Source organism: Cervus canadensis, chromosome 10, assembly GCF_019320065.1.
Source record: "Cervus canadensis isolate Bull #8, Minnesota chromosome 10, ASM1932006v1, whole genome shotgun sequence".
Taxonomy (NCBI): Eukaryota; Metazoa; Chordata; class Mammalia; order Artiodactyla; family Cervidae; genus Cervus; species Cervus canadensis.
The window spans coordinates 25,288,345-25,311,557 of record NC_057395.1 but is presented as its reverse complement, the minus strand read 5'-3'; the positions used below and the strand labels follow the sequence as shown (position 1 = coordinate 25,311,557).

The 23,213-nt window shown below is 37.9% G+C and overlaps 1 protein-coding gene across 1 annotated transcript in view; it reads left to right on the top strand.

The window, feature by feature from the left end:
• Positions 1 to 600: 600 nt before the first annotated feature.
• The window catches only part of DNAJC1 (DnaJ heat shock protein family (Hsp40) member C1), a 191,012-nt gene continuing 168,399 nt past the window's right edge, over positions 601 to 23,213 (top strand). The window contains exon 1 of the mRNA XM_043480154.1: positions 601 to 1,138. Coding sequence (XP_043336089.1) covers positions 938 to 1,138 — 201 coding nt within the window. The 5' untranslated portion in view covers positions 601 to 937. The remainder of the gene's footprint in view (positions 1,139 to 23,213) is intronic.

The following is a 23,213-nucleotide window of genomic DNA, read 5'->3' as shown; positions in this document are numbered from 1 at the left end:
ATAGACGTCAATTGGGAAAGGAGCACCAATTGTAAATGGGCTAACGGCAATAAGCTGCACTTACCCCTACGATTCTGAATGTCTGTCATACTTATTACTTTCTACCTGGTTGCCTATTTTATGGTATTATGCCTGTAAATATTTCATTATTGGAAGTACACTTTTTGTCTTGGTTCAAATTTTATTTCTTCTTCACCTCTCTTAAAAGGAAACTTTAGACTGCTCACTAGATTTGCCCCTTTCAAGCCCTGGGCAATTTCAATTCCTCCTGTATTTTGGGGGATGGAATAATGAAATGTATGAAACAGAGGCTGTAATCAACAATTCAGTTTTCAAATATGCTTTTAGTTTTCAATATCTGGGGGAGGACAAGGAAGTAGCTGTTTCACGGATACTTAGGACGTTCCGGATAGATGCACGATGTCTGTAACTGTCCACGTCTCTTAATCTGTGCCAACATCCGTGTGGCTCCGCGGAGCACGCCAGCGACTGAGAAGCAGTTTGCTGAGGCCCAGGTCTGGGGCGCCGGCACCCCTACTTCCGGCCCCGCCTCCTCTCTGCGGTTGCTAGGAGACGTGATGTCACCGGAAGCAAGGCCTGGGATAGGCTGAGGCGAGGGGAAGCCTCTCCCACCTCGCCGCGCTACCTAAGCGCCCGGCGCTGGCTCGCCAGCTGTTTGTAGGCCTGGGTAAAGGGTAAGGGTCCGCGGAGGCTAGGGCCGCCCGCGGCTCTGTCCGCGCTCTCACTGGACGAAGCGCCCTCCGTCTTCCGCCGCCCCTGCCTTCTGGCCAGGACCGGCCGCTGGGCGGGAGACTCCGGGGCGGCTGCCCGTGCTTCTGACTGACAAGCAGTGTTCCCACAGTCCGCGCTGCCCGCCACGTCCCCGGGTCTCGGCCGACGGCTCTGCGCGGCGGCTGACCTCTCCGAGCCCGGCGCGATGACAGCGCCCTGCTCCCGGCTGGCCCGGCTTCTTCCGCGCCGCCGGCCGGGACTCGTGCCGTTCCCGCCGCCGCTGCTGTTGCTGCTGCTGCTGGCGGCCGCGGGGCCGGCGCGCGGCTGGGAGAGCGGAGACCTGGAGTTATTTGACTTGGTGGAGGAGGTGCAGCTCAACTTCTACCAGTTCCTCGGGGTGCAGCAGGTAAGCGGGGCCGCCCGCTCGCTCGAAGGCTGCATCTCCTGGGCAGAACGTGTGGGTTGGGGCGGAAAGGAGGGGGTGGGGCGGGCTCTGACCGGGTTTTCTCCGAGGGAGCCGGGCTTGCGGGGCAAGACTTGGTCGTCCTGGGCTCGGCTGCCGTTCTCTGTCCGATTGACCACGGTCTTCTCCTAACCTGGCTCGGAGGGAATGGCCCGCCTTCCCCAGTCCCTCACCGCCCGGCTCCTCTTCTCAAGTTCCGGTCTCTGTGACAGTCTGGACGGTGCCACCAGCCTGGGGTGGGGATCCCTTCTCTTCCCTCTGCCATTCTGGGGTAGATCCTTGCACCCTGCTGTGCTGGAGGAAGGAGGAGTGGTGGGGGTAGATCTTTTACTGCTAAACCCTTTCTCTTCCTGCCCCTCTGATTGTGGGGAAGGTGGTCGTGTCTCCCTCTAAATTTTCACCTTCCCAGTTACCACTTATCCTTTTAAGAGCCTCCTTTCCTGTCTTTCCGGAAAGGTAGGAATGCCTTTTGGTTGGCGTCTGGGTTGCAGAAGTTTTTCTTGCACTGTACTTTGTAATGTGTGTAGCCTGTTGGATTAGGCATTCGTAGCCCCGTTTAGAAATCTGCAGGAACTTGAAGCCTCTACTGTGTTGTTCGGGAAGTCAGAGAAGGAGCCATCAAGTGCTGGGGCAGTAGAGGCACTTGGGGTGCTCCAGAAAGAGGAGCTCAGCCAGTAGCACAGGATCGTTTTCTTTTTCTTTTCTTTTCGTTTTCTTTCCTTCTTCAGCTCTAGACTTTAACTTGTCCTTTTTTTTTTTTTCTTCTGATTGCTTTCACTCTGGGAGTGCTGAATGACTCATACTGAGAAGATGCCATTTCACTGGTTTAACGAGTATGCGGTGAAAGAATTTCAGACCTTCTGATTGAGCCCTTCATAAAAATGCTTTGAATAGTTAGGGGGCAAAAAGGTATTAATGTTTACCCACAACTGTTATTCAGGGCACACTTGGCGTTACCAGAGGTGAAATGGACATTTCGCCCCAACAGGTTATCATAAATGTGTGTGAACTGTTCAGCTTAACACAAAATGGAAATTTACTTTTCAATTAAATGTAAGTGAATATAAAAATGCTGTTGCCACGGCACCATAACTTGAACGAATTTCAATTTTGTAAGAGTTATGAAGTAGTTTAAACATTTCACACTTAAAATTTTTACATGCATACAATTTCGTGTTGTCTGTATTCATTATCTTCACCTGGTGCCACTTATTGCTAGTACAGACTAAGTATACCTTATTTCTTTTTTTTTTTTTTTTGCCTTATTTCAAAGTAAATAGTGATGCAGTATGTGTAAGAATCATTAGTGAAATAAACTCTGAAGACTCTTAAGAATGCCTTTAATACTGAGAATATTTTTTATTAGAATTTACCAAAATTGATTAAATTCTGTAGCTAGAGTCTTACACATAACCTATCCAAAGATTTTGAAAGATATTTTCCAGTTACTCAAGGAAACCTTTTAAGAGCTGCTTTAAGAGAACACAAACTTAGTAGCAGTGGTTTAAATTTTAGATTCTGTGATCTAGCTTGCATGTGAAGTCTCATAGAATTTTCATTTATAAATTCATGCAGTTAAAGTTGCAGAGTTAATTAGGTAATGTGGACAACCAGAGCATTTAACTATATGGGCAAAAATGGGAAAATAAAGAAGCATAGGTAATTGAGAAGATTCCGTGTGGAGGTAGAAGTTGAATAGAAGGATCTGGAAAATTGTTTTCATCATCTGTGTTTCTCTACGCAGTTGTTTTGAAATTGGAAAGAATGCAGAAGAAACTTTATTTTACCTAAGCAAAGAACCTGATTGGAACACGTTCTTTACATTGACTCTTAATTTTCTCAGAAGACTTTTAGGAGACCAAAAATTTGGTAGAGACAGATGCAGCCTGTCTTAGGTCCATAATGTGTAATTTTCAGCCCAGAGACAGCCAGTCTCTTTTGACTAGCCAGACATGAGGAGCCAGAGCTAAGTAGGTAGGTTACTCAGATGTGGTGACCAGGCTCTACGCATTTAATCAATTTGGTTGTCACTCATTCAACAGAGATTTAGTTCATGTCTACTAAATTTTAAGCACTGGGAATTGGCCAGTATATAAAGTAAAACCCCTGAACTCAAACGAAACTCACATTTTGGTAGGGGGAAACAGATAATAAACAACCAAACAAGTAAACATAAATGTCAGATGCTCAGAAAAGGCCTCAGAAGGAAGTAAGGGAGTGAGCCATGTGAATAAATGCATTCAAGGAAGGCAACCAGTTAAATGCAGAGCTCTTGGAGCTTGCTTAGTATTTGAGGAATGACACATCAGCCAATGTGGCTGGAGCAGGGTGTATGGTGAGGACAGTAGTAGAGATTTTTCTTTTTCTCTTTCAGGTGGAGAAAGTATTTCAAAGAGAAGAAAGCGATCAGCTGGGTTAAATGCTGATGGTAGTTCAAATAAGATGAGCTCTGGATGTTGAATTGAACAGTGTGGAGGTCATTAGTTACCGCTTCTAAAGCTGTTTCAGTGGTGTGATGAGATCAGTAGATTAGTTGATTGGGGTAAGGAGATAAGGAACAGGGCAGAATTGGAGACAATTGATAGAAAAATCTTTTTGCGATCTCCATACCCTGAACTAAACACCAGGGATGATTAGAGACTGAATGTGGTATCCATTTTATCCTCTTTTCCACCAGGTCTGAAGTAAACTTGCTCAGTCACTCCCTAAAATCTATAATTGGAATAGTCAGTGCCTTTTAAAAACTTGAACCAAACCATTTACTCACTTATGACCTTGTGAAGTTAGTTGCCTCATTTTTAGGACAAATGGTATTTTCTTTATTTTCTTCATAGCAGACTCTTAAATATTTACTGAAAGAAAAATATAAACATGGTAACTAAAACTAAACAGTAATTCACTGAATAAGTAATTGCTTGACAGTTTTTATTTAATGGATTATATTTATTAATATATGACCTTTTATTGCTCTCATAAAGCGAAGGAATTCCTTTTGATGTATTCCTAGGTTTCAAATTGGTTCTAAAAGATTTCAAATGGATTCCAGAAGTTTTTGGTGGAGGGATGTTTACAGGTGACAGGCCAGAGGCTCACTGTATTTTAGAATGACTTTAATTGTCCACAAGGCTTTTGTATTTGGATATTACATCATTTTAGAGGATACAGGGTAGAAGATTAGAGGAATGTAGGGGGGAAAAGTGTTTTTTTTTTTTTTTTTGGGAAAAGTGTTTATATCTTTCATTAGTAACTAAAATTCTAGATCCCCAAGCAATATTTATATCTCCTCTAACAGCTTCTGGTCCTTGGACACCTGTATTTCTTGTGGGGTCAATAGCAATTCTGCATGTTTTTTTCATTGTCTTTGGGGCCTTGACTTTCTTTATACTTTGTACAGGGTTCTAGTCAACAATAAGTACTCCATAATCATTTAAAAAATCTTTGAAATTTTAACAAGCTAAGTTATCTTAAATTTTGCAGTGTTTACTTTCTGATGAAATCAGAGTACTTGGTCCCAATCATTACAGATTTCTATTCATAGAACTAGAAAATGTGTCTCTTTCTTTTATAAATTTTTAAGTAACTGCATCCTTACATTGAGATGAACACTGAAACCTGATTAAAAGAAGAAAACTATTAAGTGACATATGCTTACAGAATGTTGGACTTTAGGTTTTTAATCAGAATTAATCTTTTAAGCTCTTCCAGTTTGTATTTCAGATGCACTGATGTGTAAATGCACAAAGTAGCAGCCTGTATTAGGGAGGGACAGTTACATTGCACTTATCCTATATATATCTCCAAGGGGAGCCGTCTTCCTTAAAGAAACACTGCTGGTCTCTTGACGCATCTCTTACATCTTTCCATCAATGAGTGAGTTACCTTGTTGGAGGATGATGACCTTTCTTCTGATTGGGGTGTGTCAGTCACTCAGTTGTGACCGGCTCTTTGTGACCCCAGTGGACTGTACCCACCAGGCTCCTCTGTTCGTGGAATTCTCCAGGCAAGAATACTGTAGTGGCTAGCCATTCTCTTCTCCTGGGGATCTTCCTGACCCAGAGATGGAACCCAGGTCTCCTACATTGCAGGCAGATTCTTTATGGTCTGAACCACTAGGGAAGCCCTTTGATTAGGGGTAGCTAACTAATTACAAAGCTGTAAGTAATGAGGCTCATTCTCTTCTCTGCCCTAGACCAGTAAGAAAGTTATTATCTGGGCCAGACTTTCTCTTGAATGTACTGTCTCAACGCCTAGGATGGAGATGGAAGGGCAAAAATGGCTAGCAAGCCTCTTTGGCTCTCATACCTAATCTCTATTCACCCAATAGCTTTTCATTAATAAAGGTGCTATTTGATCTCTATTTGCCTGACCTGTGTGTTCAGTTTTTTGGATGGGGGAGAAGTTCAGAGTCATTAAAAGGGACTTCTCAAACCCCAGCACAGTGCTTTTTAGAAATAAAGAGGAAGATTTCTTTCATAAATGACTGGTGAACCTGTACTATATCAGTTCTCTCCAGTGATTCTTGTGTTAGATTCCACTGAGCTTCTGGTGTTAGTTGAATATAGTTCAGTCTGTCTCTAGTGAGTCTGTTCCCTTAGAAATTTGTCATGTAATAATCACTCCCTGATTTTCATTGTAGAGTCCAAAATTATTAATTCAGAGAAAGAGATAATACAAAATCTGGAATGGTAGATAACCTTCTAGTCATTTATGTTTCTGATGTAAAGCATATCATGTATAGAGTTAGAGCTGAATAAATATTTGTTTAGTTGTATATGTATTTGCCTCAGATTGGATTATTGTAAAATTGGTTTTTCTTATGTACACACTGTTTAGTGGAGATTGCCTGGACATACTTTATGGGGAAAAAGCAAGTCTGTTGGGAAACTCTTGCCACATAGTCTAGAGCTGATTGAACAGAAATCCTCTTTTAATGGTTTTTTTTTTTTTTTTTATGCTATTCTTTTCTTTTTTAAAAAAAGATTTATATTTTTTTAAATTTATTTTTGACTGCGCTGGGTCTTTGCTGCTGCTCATGGGCTTTCTCGAGTTGCTGCAAGTGGGGACTACTCTTCGTTGTGGTGGTGCACAGGCTTCCCATTGCGGAGCATGGGCTCAGTAGTTGTGTTGCATGGGCTTAATTGCTCTGAGGCATGTGGGATCTTTTCATTCCGGTCCCAAAAAAGAGCAATGCCAAAGAATGTTTAAACTGCTGAGCAATTGCACTCACTTCACATGCTAGCAAAGTAATGCTCAAAATCCTTCAAGCCAGGCTTCAACAGTATGTGAACCAAGAAATTCCAGATGTACAAGCTGGATTTAGAAAAGGCAGAGGAACCAGAGATCAAATTGCCAACATCTATTGGATCACAGAAAAAGCTAGAGAATTCCAGAAAAACATCTGCTTCATTGGTCTAAAGCCTAAAGCCTTTGACTATGTGAATCACAACAAACTGGAAAATTCTTGAAGAGATGGGAATACCAGGCCACCTTACCTGCCTCCTGAGAAACCTGTATGCAGGAGAAGAAGCAACAGTTAGAACCAGATATGAAACAATGCACTGGTTCCAAATTGGGAAAGAAGCATGTCAAGGCTGTGTATTGTTACCCTGCTTATTTAACATATATGCGCAGTACGTCTTGTGAAATGCTGGACTGGATGATGCACAAGCTGGAATCAAGATAGCTGGGAGAAGTATCAATAACCTCAGATATGCAGATGACACCACCCTTGTGGCAGAAAGTGAAGAGGAACTAAAGAGCCTCTTGATGAAGATGAAAGAGAACAGTGAAGAAGCTGGCTTAAAACTCAACATTCAAAAAACGAAGATCATGGCATCTGGTCCCATCACTGCAGGGCAAATAGTTGGGGAAACAGTGCAAACAGTGACAGACTTTATTTTCTTGGACTCCAAAATCACTGTGGACGGTGACTGTAGCCATGAAATTAAAAGATGCGTGCTTCTTGGAAGAAAAGCAATGACAAACCTAGACAATGTATTAAACAGTAGAGACAGTACTTTGTCGACAAAGGTTCGTGTAGTCAAAGCTAGGGTTTTTCCAGTAGTCATGTATGGATGTGAGAGTTGGACTGTAAAGAAATCTGAATGCCGAAGAATTGATATTTTTGAACTGTGGTGTTGGAGAAGACTCTTGAGAGTCCCTTGGACAGCAAGGAGATCCAACCAGTTCATCCTAAAGGAAATCAGCCCTCAGTATTCACTGGATGCTAAAACTGAAAAGTGAAAGTTGCTTAGTCATGTTGGACTCTTTGGGACCCCATGGACTTCTACAGCTGAAGCTCCAGTATTTTGGCCACCTGATGTGAAGCGCTGGCTCACTGGAAAAGACCCTGATGCTGGGAAAGATTGAAGGCAGGAGGAGAAAGGGATGACAGAGGATGAGATGGTTGGACGGCATCACCGACTCGATGGACTTGAGTTTGAGCAAGCTCTGGGAGATGGTGAAGGACAGGGAAGCCTGGCGTGCTGCAGTTCAGGGGGCTGCAGAGTTGGACATGACTGAGGGACTGAACAGCCACCACATGTTGGATCTTCCCAGACCAGGGGTTGAACCGTGTCCCCTGCGCCTGCGGGAGGGTTATTAAGCACTAGACCACCAGGGAAGTTCTTTCCCCTCACCGTTACACTAGTTATGAGAACAGTCCTAGAATCGTTTGTCTTTTATTTAGCCACATCACTCAACATGTGGGATCTTAGTTCCCTGAGCAGGAGTGGAACCCAGGCCTCTTGCCCTAGAAGCTCAAAATCTTAACCACTGCACTACCAGGGAAGTCCCAGTTTATCTTTGATTATTCATAGACATACCCTAAGCTGAAAGGGGAAATTGGAACTGTCCTTTATTGCAATTATTCATAGAGATAGATTCTAAAATCTTTTCATAAAAGTCACCACCTTACCCAGTGATTGGTGTGATGTGAATTGCAACATTGTATGTTTTATTCATTGTTGGGAATGATACACAGGATGGGATAGAGGAGAGGGTAGATACTTGAGCTGATTGCAGAGAGGGGAACTTCTGTGGCAGTTGTAAGTATAACACCAGGTGATAAAATGCCTAGTGTCTGTATTAAGCCTGGTCTCAGTTCTATGTTTTCTATCAATGTACTACTTATTCTACAGACTGCTACTATATGGTCTTGGGAATCTTTTTCTAAGTCAGGCCTTACTGGGTCTATTTGAACAATGATGGCATTAATTAATTTCACCCAGAATTAGAAACAACTCCAAAGCTTTTCTTGTATAGAAGTGTGCAGAGATGAAATAAAGCAGTTGAAGTGGGAAGAGACTTCTGATTGGGTGAAGCAAGACCCCATACCCTTTTATAATGAATCCATAGTCCGTCCTTTCTTTTCTTTTCTTTTTTTACTTTTTCCTTTCTTTATTTTCATCAAAACACCTCCTTGTGAAAGATGGGTCCTACACTAATGGATGTAAAATATGATTATGTTTTAAGTAACATCATAGTATGCCATTTTAAGAGCTAAGTTTTTTAAGCTTATATTTACTGAAATTTTTGTGTAATCGTGTCTCTCGGATTTAATTAGAAATTTAATCTAAAATTAGTGTCTCAAAAAAAAAATTAATAAAATTCTTGTCTCATTCTCCTTAATACTACGTTAAATAAGGTTCAGACTCATTCACTTAACATTTCTGATTACCAACATCCAGCAACTGGAATCTTGTATGTAAGCAGACATGTTGCAAAAGCAAGGGCATGCCGCAGTCAACATTTCTGTTTAGAGAGAATATATGCATAAAACAATATGCTTCATTATCAGGCAGACTCCTATTTTAGTGCCAGTGAGGCAGTAGGCATAAAGTTATGTGCAGCTACACAGTCAGCTCTTAGAATTTCAGTTAAATATTAAAGGCAAGAGTCTAAGATCAAGAATTAAATAAAGGACATGTCATGGTATAAGCAGCAGTATTAAAATGGAAAAGAAGCAGTACTAAATAATGCCGCTGAGGGCAAACACTAGAATTCTAAAAGGGTGTACTTTTTTAATTTTAGTTAAATTCTGGAACACATGCAACTCCTGGTTGTAGAAAGCGCAAGGATTTTCTACATGAGACCCCCTGTGCCATGTGGTGAGCAGCTGTCAAATGGGTTAAGACCAGAACAATTGTTGTTGCCGTTTATTCGGACCATCTAGAGAGACTATAGAAAAATCCTAGGGTTCATATACATGCCTGCTAAGGAGGGTGGATACTTCATATTTCTAACCAATACTTAAGGACTTCATACCATTAAAATGGGTCAGGTTAAGGACCCTAACCCATGACCAATTACAAAGAAGCCTCTGACTTTTTGGGAACGAAAAAAAAAAAAAAAACTTATTAGCAGTTATTTTTAACTCCCAACTTTTAGTTAAGAGATACAAGATTAGTGTTTAGGTTCTTCTCTGACTTGAAGTAGTGTTTTGTGTTAATACTGGTGATTAAATTTGATTTAGGGAAGTGACTTATAAGTATGTATAATGTAGGGTGACTGGAAATTGTTGCTTGTACTTAAGTATGTCATAATGTTCAGATGATTGTCACGCTGTGCAGTTCTATAGTAGTTCCACAGAGTTAGTGTGACTTTTTGTATTATACCTTTGGAAGTATATAAGGTTTAACTTAGAGTTAATTAGATCTGGAAATGAGTTTTTGTGGAAAGCTTCACAGGCTTTCAGCAGTGCTGCCACTTCCCAAAACATTGTTGAAACTTATTTTGAATTGCTTTCAAAGCCTGTAATATATTTGGCAGTGTCTTCATTAACAGTGCATCTTTAAGATGAATTTGATTTTTGCCTATGGTTAATAGTCATTTGAAGCTAAACTTGGTGACTAAGTTGGTTTAACAAGCCTGGGGTAAGTACCCTTTGGATTGATAAAGAGATCTGAAAATAAATTTCCAGTAAGGCTCATGAACTGTTTTGAGGACTGTTGTCAAAGAAGAATTCCAGGGAAATTTGGAGGGGTATCAACATGAAGTATTATTGGGTTGACTAAACAGTTCACTTGGGTTTTTCTATATGATCTTAAAACCAACCCAAACGAACTTTTTGCCCAACCCAATAAATATGTAGCCTTATAAAGTAGCAGAATGTATACCAGTAAATGGCTTTTGGAGTACCTATTACTTGGCAGGTAGCAAATTTTTAAAAGAATTCTTACCTATCAGAGAAAAATTTGTAAATAAAAATATTTATTTTGAGCTTAAACTATTCTAATTATCTGCCTGATTTTAATATTTAAAATAAGGGTCATAAAAGTACTCATTATATTTCTCTAATAATGCTAGTGAAGGCCAGAGTGGCAGAGGAACCAGTATAAATGTTAGGGATAGAGACAGTAAGTGAGAATATCACTGAAGGAGAAAGTAAGACATATACAGAGAGAGGGAAATATACATGGGGAAAAAAACAACACATCAGTACAAATACTCTGATGGAGTAATATCTCCATCTTGTGGCCTTTTTTGTATATTGTTGTTAAAAATGTTGAGGGGTTGTATTTTCACAACTGTAGGCATAAGTAAGAATAAAATATGAGTCAGATGAAAACAAAGTATGGGTCAGAGATATTTTGCAGTGTTCTGCGAGGCCCTCTGAGCCCAGGCCTCCTGGTGATGTACAGTAAGCCAGTGTCTTGGGACATTGATGCCCTCCCTGGAGCAGCCTTAAGTTAACTCCAGAGTGTCTTTCAAATGTAATTTTCTTTGAAATGCCATGATATGGGAAAGGTTGGAAGAGCACTGTGAAGGCAGCCAGATACAGTGTTTTTCTTCTATGGAAAATTTATAAGCCTGTATATATATGTGTATACATATAAACGTAAAATTGTCCTGTGTAATTACTCTCATCAAGATCTTTGCTCTACTAAAGATCGTTGTTTAGGTCTTTAGAACTAAAAGCATTAACATATTGGTGAGAGAATCCAGATTTAAAAGACATCAAGAAGTCTTTGAATTAGTGTCTTTCAGTTACTTGATTACTTACTCTGGATGGTGGAATGACCATTAAGCGTACCCACAGTTTGTAGTAACTCAAAGGAATAGTTTAATGATTTGTAACAATCTTCTGTGTGAAGAGGATACACAGGTCTTTGGAACGTATAAATACACAAATTCCGAGTAGACTGAAGTAATATTTTGTGACACTAGGAGATAAAGAAGTATTTTACTTACAAATCCTGACTGACACATATCTCAGGTTTTAGACAGATGACATTCATTTTAAAGTCATTGATCTCTTAGAGCAGCACTGTTCAATAGATACATAATACACAAGCCACATATATAACTAAAATTTTTTAAAAGCCACATTTTAAAAAGTAAAAAAGAGGTAAAATTAATCTTAATATATATATTTTTAATCTTAATATATTTTACTTAATCTCATGTATCAAAAATATTTCAACATGTGTTCACATTTTTTTAAATTATTGAGACATTTTACACTTGGGCTTTTCTACTAAGACATCAAAATTTGTTATATATTTTCACTTTACACTTCTTAGCACACTTTAATTTGTATAATTTTGATTGAAAATACTTAATCTGTATTGAGATTTCATAGAATGCAGCTAACAAGTAGATTCATGTACTCAGGCTCTTCCAAACGTACTTTAAAAAGCTTTGCAGTAACTGAAGCAAGTGACATTTAAGAAATTTAAATATAAGTGACTCAAATAAAAAATTTGATTTCTGATTTACACTGACACATTTCAAGTGTTCAAATATGGCTAATGACTATCACATTGGATATCACAGCCTTAGAGAATGAACGTTTCTGTGTTGTATATATCTACATATTTTTGGATAAAATCACTGATTGCTGTTTCCATTTTGTCAGGGACGTCATTTGTAAGTTTTGTGTTTTAACTCATGGTACTTGTTGTTTTGCTTTGTTTTTAGATTGTTCCAGTTGTGCTAAATATCATCTTCCTATTTTGTGCGATTTATCCATTCTTCTCTTTGGCCTGTAAAGGCCATTAGTATAGTCTGTGCTGCTCTTCTCGGGACAGTGGGTTCAGAGGGTCCATGCATAGAGGCCTGTTTGCTGAGGGTGTTTTCAGTAATCAGCGTCATCCAAATTGGTCATTTTGCTGACTTGCCTGTTACATTTTGTAGTTTTTTAAAGTATTATTAAGTTAATATGTTAGGTCTTTAATGACACTCTGACCAGGAAATCACCAGTGTTCCTACTTTGTAATTTTAACTTTGAGGTTGCCTGGTCTCCCTAGTTACTCTGAAGCTCACCCATCAAATACATTATTAGCTATGAAATATTCACTACATTCTCTACTGTCATCTATTTTGATTATTATAATATCTTTCATTAAATAATTTAAAAAGGGATTTCCAGATGCAGTTCTATTTGTGGCATTCTTTTTGCTCTTTATACTATCAATTAGGGATTCCAAAGTCATTCTTGTCCACTGGCTGGCTGCCTTTGCCACCACCACATAGCTCCTAAATATACTGCTTTATTTTGAACTGATTAACTAATTGCTGATCTTTTCCCCTTTTGCTTTGTAATGTCATAAACAAGTAAGGAAAGGAAGTAGATCATTATATTAGTGGTTCTTATACCTGGCTATTATTGTTTTAAATAGTCCTAGCTTAGGAAAGAAATTGCATTGGAGTCAGAGATCCTGAAAACTCTATGCTAAGGGGAAAAACAAAAATTAAAGAACCAATACAGAATCCTGAAGTTAAAAGAGACCTCAGCAATATCTAACCTATTTCCTCATGTAGCAGTCTCTTTCTGTAGCTCTCCCAGAAGATGATCATCCATTCTGTTTTACTTATGGCTAACAATGGTGGGAGGGATTATGAAACAACCTGTTAAGTTTTTTTTTTTTTTTCCCTGTTAAGTTTTTGATGAAAGTACTCAACAGAAATTTTATTCTTATGTAAAGCCCCAAATCATAATTCTTACACCCACTTTATTTACTGTCTTCTTTTGGAGTACCCCTGAATATATATATATATATTTCCTCTAAGTTATTTTCTTTAATGCCTTTTGGAGTACCCCTGAATATATATATTTCCTCTAAGTTATTTTCTTTAATGCCTTAAAATGCACAAGAGAAATAATGACCTTTGATTCTCTCCACAACAGTAGAGTTATTTTTTAAAAAATGAACAAACCACAGTTCTTTGTATAGCATTTATACCTCAATAAAGTTGGTTTTTTGGTTTTGTTTTTTAAATACAGGCAAGCTGAGAAGCCTACTTGATTTCATAGTCTTTAGATATGTATTAAATCTACCCTGGAGAAGACCCGAGCCACTGTTGTTCCAGTTGTCTTGGAACTACACCAAGCGTGATTTGAGGTTACTATAAATAATTCTCTGGGCTCATCAAAGTTAGCAACAGGAAATTTCTGAACATTGCAAACACAAGATGGTTTAGGGTATGCCAGCTTTGATAATATGGACCACAGGGTTAATTTAATTGTGCCCAGAAGTCTCAAAGCAAGACCCGCGCATACAGTTGTGCAGGTTGTGTGTCTGCTTCAAACCTATCAAGATATAAAGATGTTTTAGACTGAGGTTTTTATGAAGAATTGCACATAGGTAATTAAACTGAAAAGGAAATAATTTCTCTTTCATAATTAAAATGTTATATTTAGGTAGAATTTTCATTTTCAGGTCTATCCTGAGTGCGTGTTTCTCTCTCCTTTCTGTTTACCTATCCTCCCTAGAGGCTCAGTAGTGGCTTTTACTTCTTTCCCTGAGATACCTAGACAAGCCTCAGGTCTTACACAGGCAGCTTAGGGCTCCCTCCTGAGGCCATTGCAGATCCAGATACCAAGCCTGCAGATTGCTTGGCCTGGTTTCAGCTGTTGTGCAGAAACTATGGTCTCTTAATATCTCAGATACATAATATTTTATAAGCTGTAGCTTCCGGCAGTGTCTTTCTCAACTTTTTACACCTTTTTCCCATGAGTGGTGGAGTCCCACTGCACTCCTTGGTTTCTAGCATCATCCTGGCTCTGATCCCAGGCCTTTTGTAAAAGTACTTTCAGTCCTCATTGCTCTGTGGAACACAGACTTTTCATTTCTTCTGCCTACTTCACAGGTGCGGAGTCCAGGCTGTTAGCGTAAGCTCTGTTTGTGGCTACAGGTTTCCATTAGTTTTTGTCTATAGAGATACTTGACTAGTTTTGACCATAGCTGTATAGTTATGATTTTCTCTTCATTTCATCTAGATATGTATTCAGAGTAGGGTTTAGGAGGAGGTCCCTCAAGTATTTGCAGTGCTACTTTGACTCCTGAGTATTTTTAAAGCTGCACTTCTTTTTAAAATTATTACTATTTTTAATACCATTTTCCTTTTATCTAAGAGCCTTTTACCACTTGTCATCCAGAAATATAGTCAGGCCTATTATTCACAGCAGTATAAGAGCTGTTACTTAGGCATTAAAAGGAACAGTAAATCATTCAGTTGTGTCCCTCTTTGTTCACTATTACTAGGCTTGATCCAAGTCTGGGTGCTAAAACAGGCAAGTAACATTTCTAGAACAATCAGATCCGACAGGTTTTGAATACGATAATAAGTAGTCCGTTTCCTCAGAGTGATGTACGTGGCCCTGTACTGGGAATGTTCGGAGGAGAGTCCTGAGCTCTGTCCTGAGTCTAGTTCGATTCAACTGTGCCAGGTGAGAAAATAGTTACTGAAACTCAGGTACATGTCAGAAAAACCACTTCTGGAGGAAATGAGTGGTTCTGAAGACATATACAGGTAATTTTATTTTTGATGATTTGAAAATATTCCAATTGCATACCTCTTAAAAAGACTGTCTTTTTCTGGATGTGAATACTATTATGTTTTCTTGTGGTCTTCAAAATGCACAAAACAAAAAATAGGACAGTGAGGGTTAATCTCACTGAAAACATTTTTGTAACCAACTTGGTGGACAGTACTAAAATCAAAGAGTTTCAGTGGATATTAGTTTCATGCAACATATTTCAAATACACTGTTCTTACCTGTATGAGGAGTTGTTCTTTAAATAGTTTTTATTACTTTTCTCAGTGTAAAAGTAAAGAAAAGGGAAATTTTAAAAATCCAAAGAAAACCACTTTTTAATGTTTTTAACTATATCATTTCAAATTTTTTCCCTCATATATGTATCTTTTTTTTTTAACCTCTGTAACTTTGCTCATACTATTGACTGCCTAAAATTTCTTCCACCTCCAAAAGTACTCTGTATGAGTACTTTTATATGAGTAGAGCATGCTAGCTCCTTTTTAAATAATTGTGGTAAAATATGTATAACCTAAAATTTACCATTTTAATCCTTTTTTAAGGATTGGCATTAAGAATATTCACAATGTTACACAACCATTGTCACTATTGATTCCTAGAACTTTTTCATCATCTCAAATAGAAACTGTTATCTATTTTCTAAAAATTACTTACCCATTCCCTCTTCTCTCAGGCCCTAGTAACCTCTAATCTGTTTTCTGTCTCTAAGAACTTGCCCTTTCCAAATATCTCATATAAGTGGAGTCCTACAATATTTATTCTTCTGTGTCTGGCTTGTTTCACTTAGTCTTCAAGGTTAATCCATATTTTAGAATGTCCCTGAATCATATTTCTTTTTATGACTGAATACTATTCCATTGAATATATACATCACATTTTGTGAAATATATACATTGATTTGTTGATAAACTTGCTTCCACCTTTGGTTACTGTAAATACAGTTGACCCTTGAACAACATGGGTCTGAACTACCAAAGTTCATTTATGGATGCTTTTTATTAGTAAATAGTATAATATTACATGATCAAACAGTTGATTGAATCTGCCAATGTGGGGGCTAAGTATAAGTTGTATATAGATTTTTAACTGCTCAGAACATCCATGCCCCTAAACACACACCTCCCCTATCCCCACCAAACATTGTTCAAGAGTCAACTGTAATGCCACCTTCAACACTGGTGAATAAATATTTGTCTGAGCCCTTGCTTTTAATTCTTTTGGGATATACCTAGAAGTAGAATTGCAGGATCATATGGTATTTTATATTTGACTTCTTGAGGAGTTGCCAAACTCTTCCACCATGGCTGCATCATTTTACATTCCCACAAGAAGAAAGGTTCTAATTTTCTCCAGAGTATCACCAGCATTTACTTATCTATTGACAATAGCCTTCATAATGGATAAGAAATGGTATCCTTTTCTCTAAATGATTGATAATGTTGACTATCTTTTCATATGCTGTTCACTGTATGTTCCTTGGAGAAAAGTCTATTCAAATAATTTGCCCATTTTGGGGGGATTGTATTTTTGTTGAGTTATGGGAGTTTTTGACATATCTTGGATATTAATCCCTTGTCAGATACATGATTTGTGAACAGGGATTGTTTTTTTACTCTCTTGATAGTGTCCTTTGATGCACAAAACTTTTAAATTTTGATGAAGTCCAAATTAATCTTTTTTTTTCTTTTGTTCCCTGTGTTTTTGGTGTCATTTCCAAGAAGTAATTGCCAAATCCAACTTCAAAAAGTTTTGCAGTTTTAGCTCTTACCTTTAAACCTTTGATCCCATTTTGAGTTAATTTTTATGTATGATGTAATATAAGGGTCCAGCTTCATTCTTTTGCACCCATTTTTCTGCTTCCTGCTTAACTATATATTATCTTATTTAATCTTAAACAATTTTATCAAGTTAGATATTTAATCAGTGAGGAAATGGAATTTCAAAGACTTCCCCAAAACTAATAATTGATGGAGTTAGGATTTACACTCTTGTCTTTTATGTTAAAAAATTATAACCAAAAAAAAAAAAAATTATAACCATTATTCTGTATTATTTTTTACTATTCAAATGCTACCTCTTTTTTAAAATCTAGCCTAAATTTAATCCCTTTATTAAGATTTTCCCTCCTCTTCCAATCAAATATGACCACTCCATGGCAAATTTTTGTATAGACTCTTAATTTGTAATAGTACACTGTAAATAGTATGTATTTAGTACATGGTGAGTGAGTTTTAGAATTGTACTTCAAAATAATCTAATTGGTACCCTTACATGTAAAATATGAACAGAAATGAAAAGGGTGGAAATAATCACAGAAAAAGGTAATTCCATATTTTCCTTTTGAAAATCAATTGCAAAAAAAAAAATCAGTTGCACAAGTATAAAATGGGAAGATCTAATTTGTCTTTAGTAAAGATAAATGCTGAAGTTTTAGTTGATCACAATTTGGCATCAGGCCAACAGTATTATGCATCTGCTCTTAAAAACCAGTTCTAGATTGCATTAACATACATACTTGATCATACAAAGTGAGAAACATAAAGCAATCTAAAACAGTATATTATATACCTTCCTGGTAACAAATGGAGCTTTTTAAAAGTGGAGCTATAGTATAAGTAGGAGTTCTGGGCATCTTGTCCAATGAAGAACATATTGAATGTGAAAAAGAAAGGCTAAGGGCGTGTATGATCTCTTAACTTTGAATATTAGAATTAAGAGCTACATAAACTGTTTACTTATGATCTTTCATTTTGGAATAATTTTACACTTAATGAAAAAGTGGCAAAAATAATGCAGTTCCCTTACACCCTTCTGCTAGTTTCCCCAGATGTCTTACATAACTTAATAAAATGATCAAAATCAGGAAATTAACATTGGTACTATTGTTATAGAATCTGCCTGCAGTGCAGGAGACCCCAGTTTGATTCCTGAGTCAGGAAGATCTGCTGAAGAAGGGATAGGCTACCCACTCCAGTATTCTTGGGCTTCCCTTGTGGCTCAGCTGGTAAAGAATCCATTGCAATGTGGGAGACCTGGTTTTGCTCCCTGGGTTGGGAAGATCCCTGGAGAAGGGAAAGGCTATCCACTCCACTGTTCTGGTCTGGAGAATTCCATGGACTGTATAGGGGTCACAAAGAGTTGAACATGACTGAGCGACTTTCACTTTCACAGTATTATTAACTAATAATAGTAATAATCTTATTCAGATTTCATCAGTTGTCCTACTAGCATCTTTTTTCCTAGTCCTGAATCATAATATTTAGTTCTTACCTCATTGATATTCTCTACTCTGGGACAGTTCTTTAGTCTTTGTTGTTCTTGACTTTGATACTTCTCAAGAGTATTGGATTAGTTATATTTTAGAATGTCCCTCAATTTATTGTTGTTTAGTTGCTATGTTGTGTCCAACTCTTTATGCCCCCCTGGACTGTAGCCTGCCAGGCTGCTCTGTCCATGGGATTTCCCAGGCAAGAATACTGGAGTGGTTTGCCATTTACTTTTCCAGGGGATCTTTCCCACCCAGGGATCAAACCCACTTGGGAGGCAGTTTCTTTACCACTGAGTCACCAGAGAAACCCATCCCTCAATTTGGGTTTGTCTAATGTTTTCCCTTAACTAAATTCAGGTTATGCATGTTTTGCATGAATACTGTGGAAGTGATGTTGCACCCTTTTCAGTGTAACGTATCACCAGGCCCATGATGTCGCATTACAGATGAGCTTCACTTTGATTTCATGGTTATGTGTGCCAAATTTTTTCATTGTAAGGCTATTAGATTGGTACAAAAGTAGTTGCAGTTTCAGACCATGAGTTTTATATCATTATAACTAGGTTTAAACACATCTTTATTAATCAAAATAGGAACCATTACAATCAACAGATTTTTGCCAGTGAGAAATGTTTTTTCCTGTAGCATAAAAATCCATGCTTCAGGATTTGACAAACTCTTGGAAGCATTTTCTTTGCAAAAAGTTGTTGAGATGCTTGAAGTGACTGGCGAGCAGTCAGGTGACTATGGCAGATGAGGCAAAACTTTGTAGCCCAATTCGTTTAACTTTTGAAGTGTTGGTGTGACGTGTGGTCCAACGTCATGGAGAATAATTGGGCCCTTTCTATTGACCAATGTGGCTGCAGGTATTGCAGTTTTCAGTGCATCTCATCAATTTGCTGAGCATACTTCTCAGATGTAATGGTTTCAGTGGGATTCAGAAAGCTGTAGTGGATCAGGCAGGCAGCAGACTATCAAACAGTGACCATGACCTTTTCCTGATGCATGTTTGGCTTTTGGAAGTGCTTTGGAGCTGCTGCTTAGTCCAGCCACCAAGCTGGTCATTGCCAATTGTCATATAAAATCCACTTTTCACTGCATGTCACAATCTGATCAAGAAATGGTTCATTGTTGTGTAGAATTAAGAGAAGATGACACTTCAAAACGATGATTTTTTTTTTTTATTTTCAGTCAGCTCATGAGGCACCCACTTATGGAGTTTTTTCACCTTTCCAATTTGCTTCAAATGCCAAATGACCGTAGAATGGTTGATATTGAGTTCTTTGGCAACTTCTCGTGTAGTTGTAAGAGGATCACCTACGATGATTACTCTCAATTGTCATTGTCTACTTCCAGTGGCCAGCCATTACTCCTCATCTTTGAGGCTCTCATCTCCTTTGCAGAAATTATTGAACCATCACTGCAGTGAACCTTGGTTAGCGGTTCCTGGGCCAAGTGAGTTTTTGATGTTGCAAGCTGTCTCCACTGCTTTACGACCCATTTTGAACTCGAATAAAAAATTGCTCAAATTTGCTTTTTGTCAAACATCATTTCTATAGTCTAAAATAAATATAAAATACATAGCAAGTAATAAGTAATTAACAAAAAACAAATCGAGAAATGTGCATTAAAATAATGTTTAACATAGCCACGTTTATTTAAGACTGTATTCCAATATTGACTGACAAAGTTCAACAATGTAAAACAGCAATTACTTTTACACCAACTTAGTACTATTTTCCCTTTGTTATTTTTCTTGTGGGAAAATGCTTAAAGATTATGCAGATATCTTATTTCTCATCATTCTTTTGCCCATTAATTTTAGCATCTATTGATGATTCTTGCCTGTGGTCAGCATTACCATGCTACTATGGTATTTACCAAATGGTGATTTTTTGTGTGTGTGTGTCCATTATTCTTTCTATATTATAAGCAAGAGCTATCCCTTCTCGCTGTTTGGTCAGTTACCTATTTCAGTCTATGGGTTATGCTCCATTACTATCATTACTTTCTTACTCATACCACATTTAGCCACTAAGAACTTCTTCACATCAGATCCCTTGTCCTTTGTCTCACTTATCTGTGTTGTTTTTCAGGGCATTTATTTTCTGGCAACACAGGATATTCCAGATTTATCTTGCACTTTCGATACCCCAGCCCTGGCATCAGTCATTTCTCCAAGGAGCTCTGGTTCTTTTTATTAAAGACTAATATTTGGAAACCAGAATACGGGCACCACGTGAGCTTGTTGCTTCTGCGGCGTCCTGTGTCTAGTATTGCTCACAGGACAGACTAGCAAATATATGTACACATATGGTTTGTCAGTATCTGGATTTTGTGTCTTTTTTTTGTTGTTTACTGCTTTAACATTTAGCACAGTATTTATCACTGTGGTTAATAGATATTTGTAACACACAATATAGAAGGGGTTCCTCACGTAGAGAAGGTTAGACTAGATAACTTAAGGACTTTCCAGCCCCATAAATCTGTTATGTTTTGATTCTGAGAAAGGTAAGCTGGGGAATTAGACAAAAAATCAATTCAGAATAATGCAAAATCAAAAGCTGTGGGAGAAGAAACTTTTGATTCTTATCAGAAACAGTGAAGGAATTGAAGGCCTAGAACAAACTCTGCTCAGAATAGTAGGTAAGCAAGAGAAGGTTGATAGTCCTTTTATCCATTATGCATTTTCGACTGACTTGAGTTGCATCAGTGAGCCTTGAGACAAATCCTCCAAGAAGCAAATGAGGGTCTCCTCTTGACTAGAATACTGTCTTTAATTTGCTTTCTGTTATTTTCTACTTTATCCAGGTGGACCAGATCTATTAACAGTTATTTCTGCTACAATACTATATTTGGCTTCTCCTTCTGCAAAATCACCCCCTTGAAAGTAACGATTTTTAGGAGAAATAGGTTTGAGTAGAGGGCAAAATCTATGGAACTTTATAATAAGTACTAACAAAATAAAAACATACTTAATCTCCCACCAACATTTGTATCTAGCATCATAGTCAGCCAGTTTTTAGAACTCTTTTAAACTCTTTTGTTCCTGCTCCGTTATTTAAAATGTACCTTTTTTAGGTCATTTGAATAAAAATTCAAAATATGATTCAGGGTAGAATGCTTTTCACTGATCTACAGGTTGAAAAATGCAGGAAATGTGCTTCTTCAGCTGTATTCTTAGCTTCATCAGATAGCTTTACATAGTTGGAATCATAGATGTTCTCAGAGCTACTAAACTAGGTACTGTTATATGCTAGTTGCTTAGTCATGTCCAGCTCTTTGCAACCCCATGGATTGTAGCCTGGCAGGCTTCTCTGTCCATGGGGTTCTTCAGCAAGAATACTGGCGTGGGTAGCCATTCCCTTCTCCAGGGGATCTTCCCAACCCAGGAATTGAACCCAGGTCTCCTGCACTGCAGCCAGATTCTTTACCATCTGAGCCATGAGGCATTCTTCTCTGGTGGCTCAAGCTAGGTACTACTTACATTAAAAGGAGGCGTTTCTGTGAATTTTTAGCTTTTTTTCTTTTCTTTTTTTTTTTTTAGTTCTTCATATGTTGCTAAGGCTTTCTCTTTAATTGCAAGAAAGCTCATCTCAATTTAAAAAAATGAATGAGCTGGTTAGAGATCAAATTGAGCTAACACCACTTCTGCAGTATAAGGACATCATACCACTCTACTAATCACATAGAAGGTAGTTCAAGGTAAAGAAGCACATGTCAACAGTAATTAACCTGCAATAAACTTAGTAACTGATTGCTAACAAAAGTGCACTTCAGTGACAGTGTTTAACCAGAGTTGATATTTGCATTTTCTTATAGCCTTAGATGTTTCTGATACAGAGTCTTCGAATAGAAGATGGCCCTGTGATGTCTGTAGTACTTTAGCCTTCAGATTCTCGTGTTTTAGAATGGTGCTTTTGGATTCTGGTTTTGTATATGTTTCCACAGTCTTTTATATTCCTTTCCCTTTTTCCTGAACCTTCTTCCATTCTTCCATCTATTCTATTAGTCCCTGGCACTGTGCTGGTTTTATGGAATCTTTGAAAGAAGTATATAATGCCTGGAAGAGATAAATTCGGCTGCATTTCTAGACAAAATATGATCAGTTGATGGACTGCTCATGTGATGCATGAAAACAGTAGGCCTACCTGTGCTCTGGCATTGTGTAGTTTGGCTGAACATACTTCAAGCTTAAGAAGTTGCTGACCCCAGTCTGACCAGGTTCTGAGTCAGTCCTTTCACTTGCTGATTGACTTCCCTACTTTACTGAGAGACTGTGAATTTTGCAAATTACTGTATCAGTATGTGAGTACAACAAAATCTTGCTTCACGACCTAATGGAAACTCCTGGAGAGTTTGCTTGTTTTATTTCTCTCCTTCACTCCCTATTAAAATTTCCCTCTCTTAATTGAGATGTGTTTTCAGGTGGCTACTGGCCTTTCATATTTTATGTTTTTTAGTCTTCTTGACTATTGTATTACCTATTAAAAGTTAATAAAAAAAACTGAATTAATATTTGGTTGGTGAGGAAAGAGAAAGGTGGAAAGTCTTGAAGTAGAAGAGCTTAAGAAAGAAAACTTTTGATGCTTATCTAATTTACAAAGTAATCCAAATGTTCCTATACAGAGACTAGACATCATTTAAAAAGAAAACTTTTGCAGTTTTGTATTATCTAAATGTTGACTTGATGTATAGAATGTAGAAAAATAACATGGGCATGGATCTTTTCCCTTGTCACTTTGAAAAGCATTTTCTTCATTTATTTATTACTTTCCTGTAGATTTTTCAAAGAATTTTTATATTAGACAATCTTGTCATTTTTCTAAAATAGAGAAAAGACTGATTATCAGTCCTTATTATTCCAGGTGGGGGACATGGAGATCTATAGTGATGTAAGGACTGTTTGTAGGGTCAGTACTAGAACAAAAGCTTGACTTAAATGTCATATTGGATGTATTAAGGTGTAT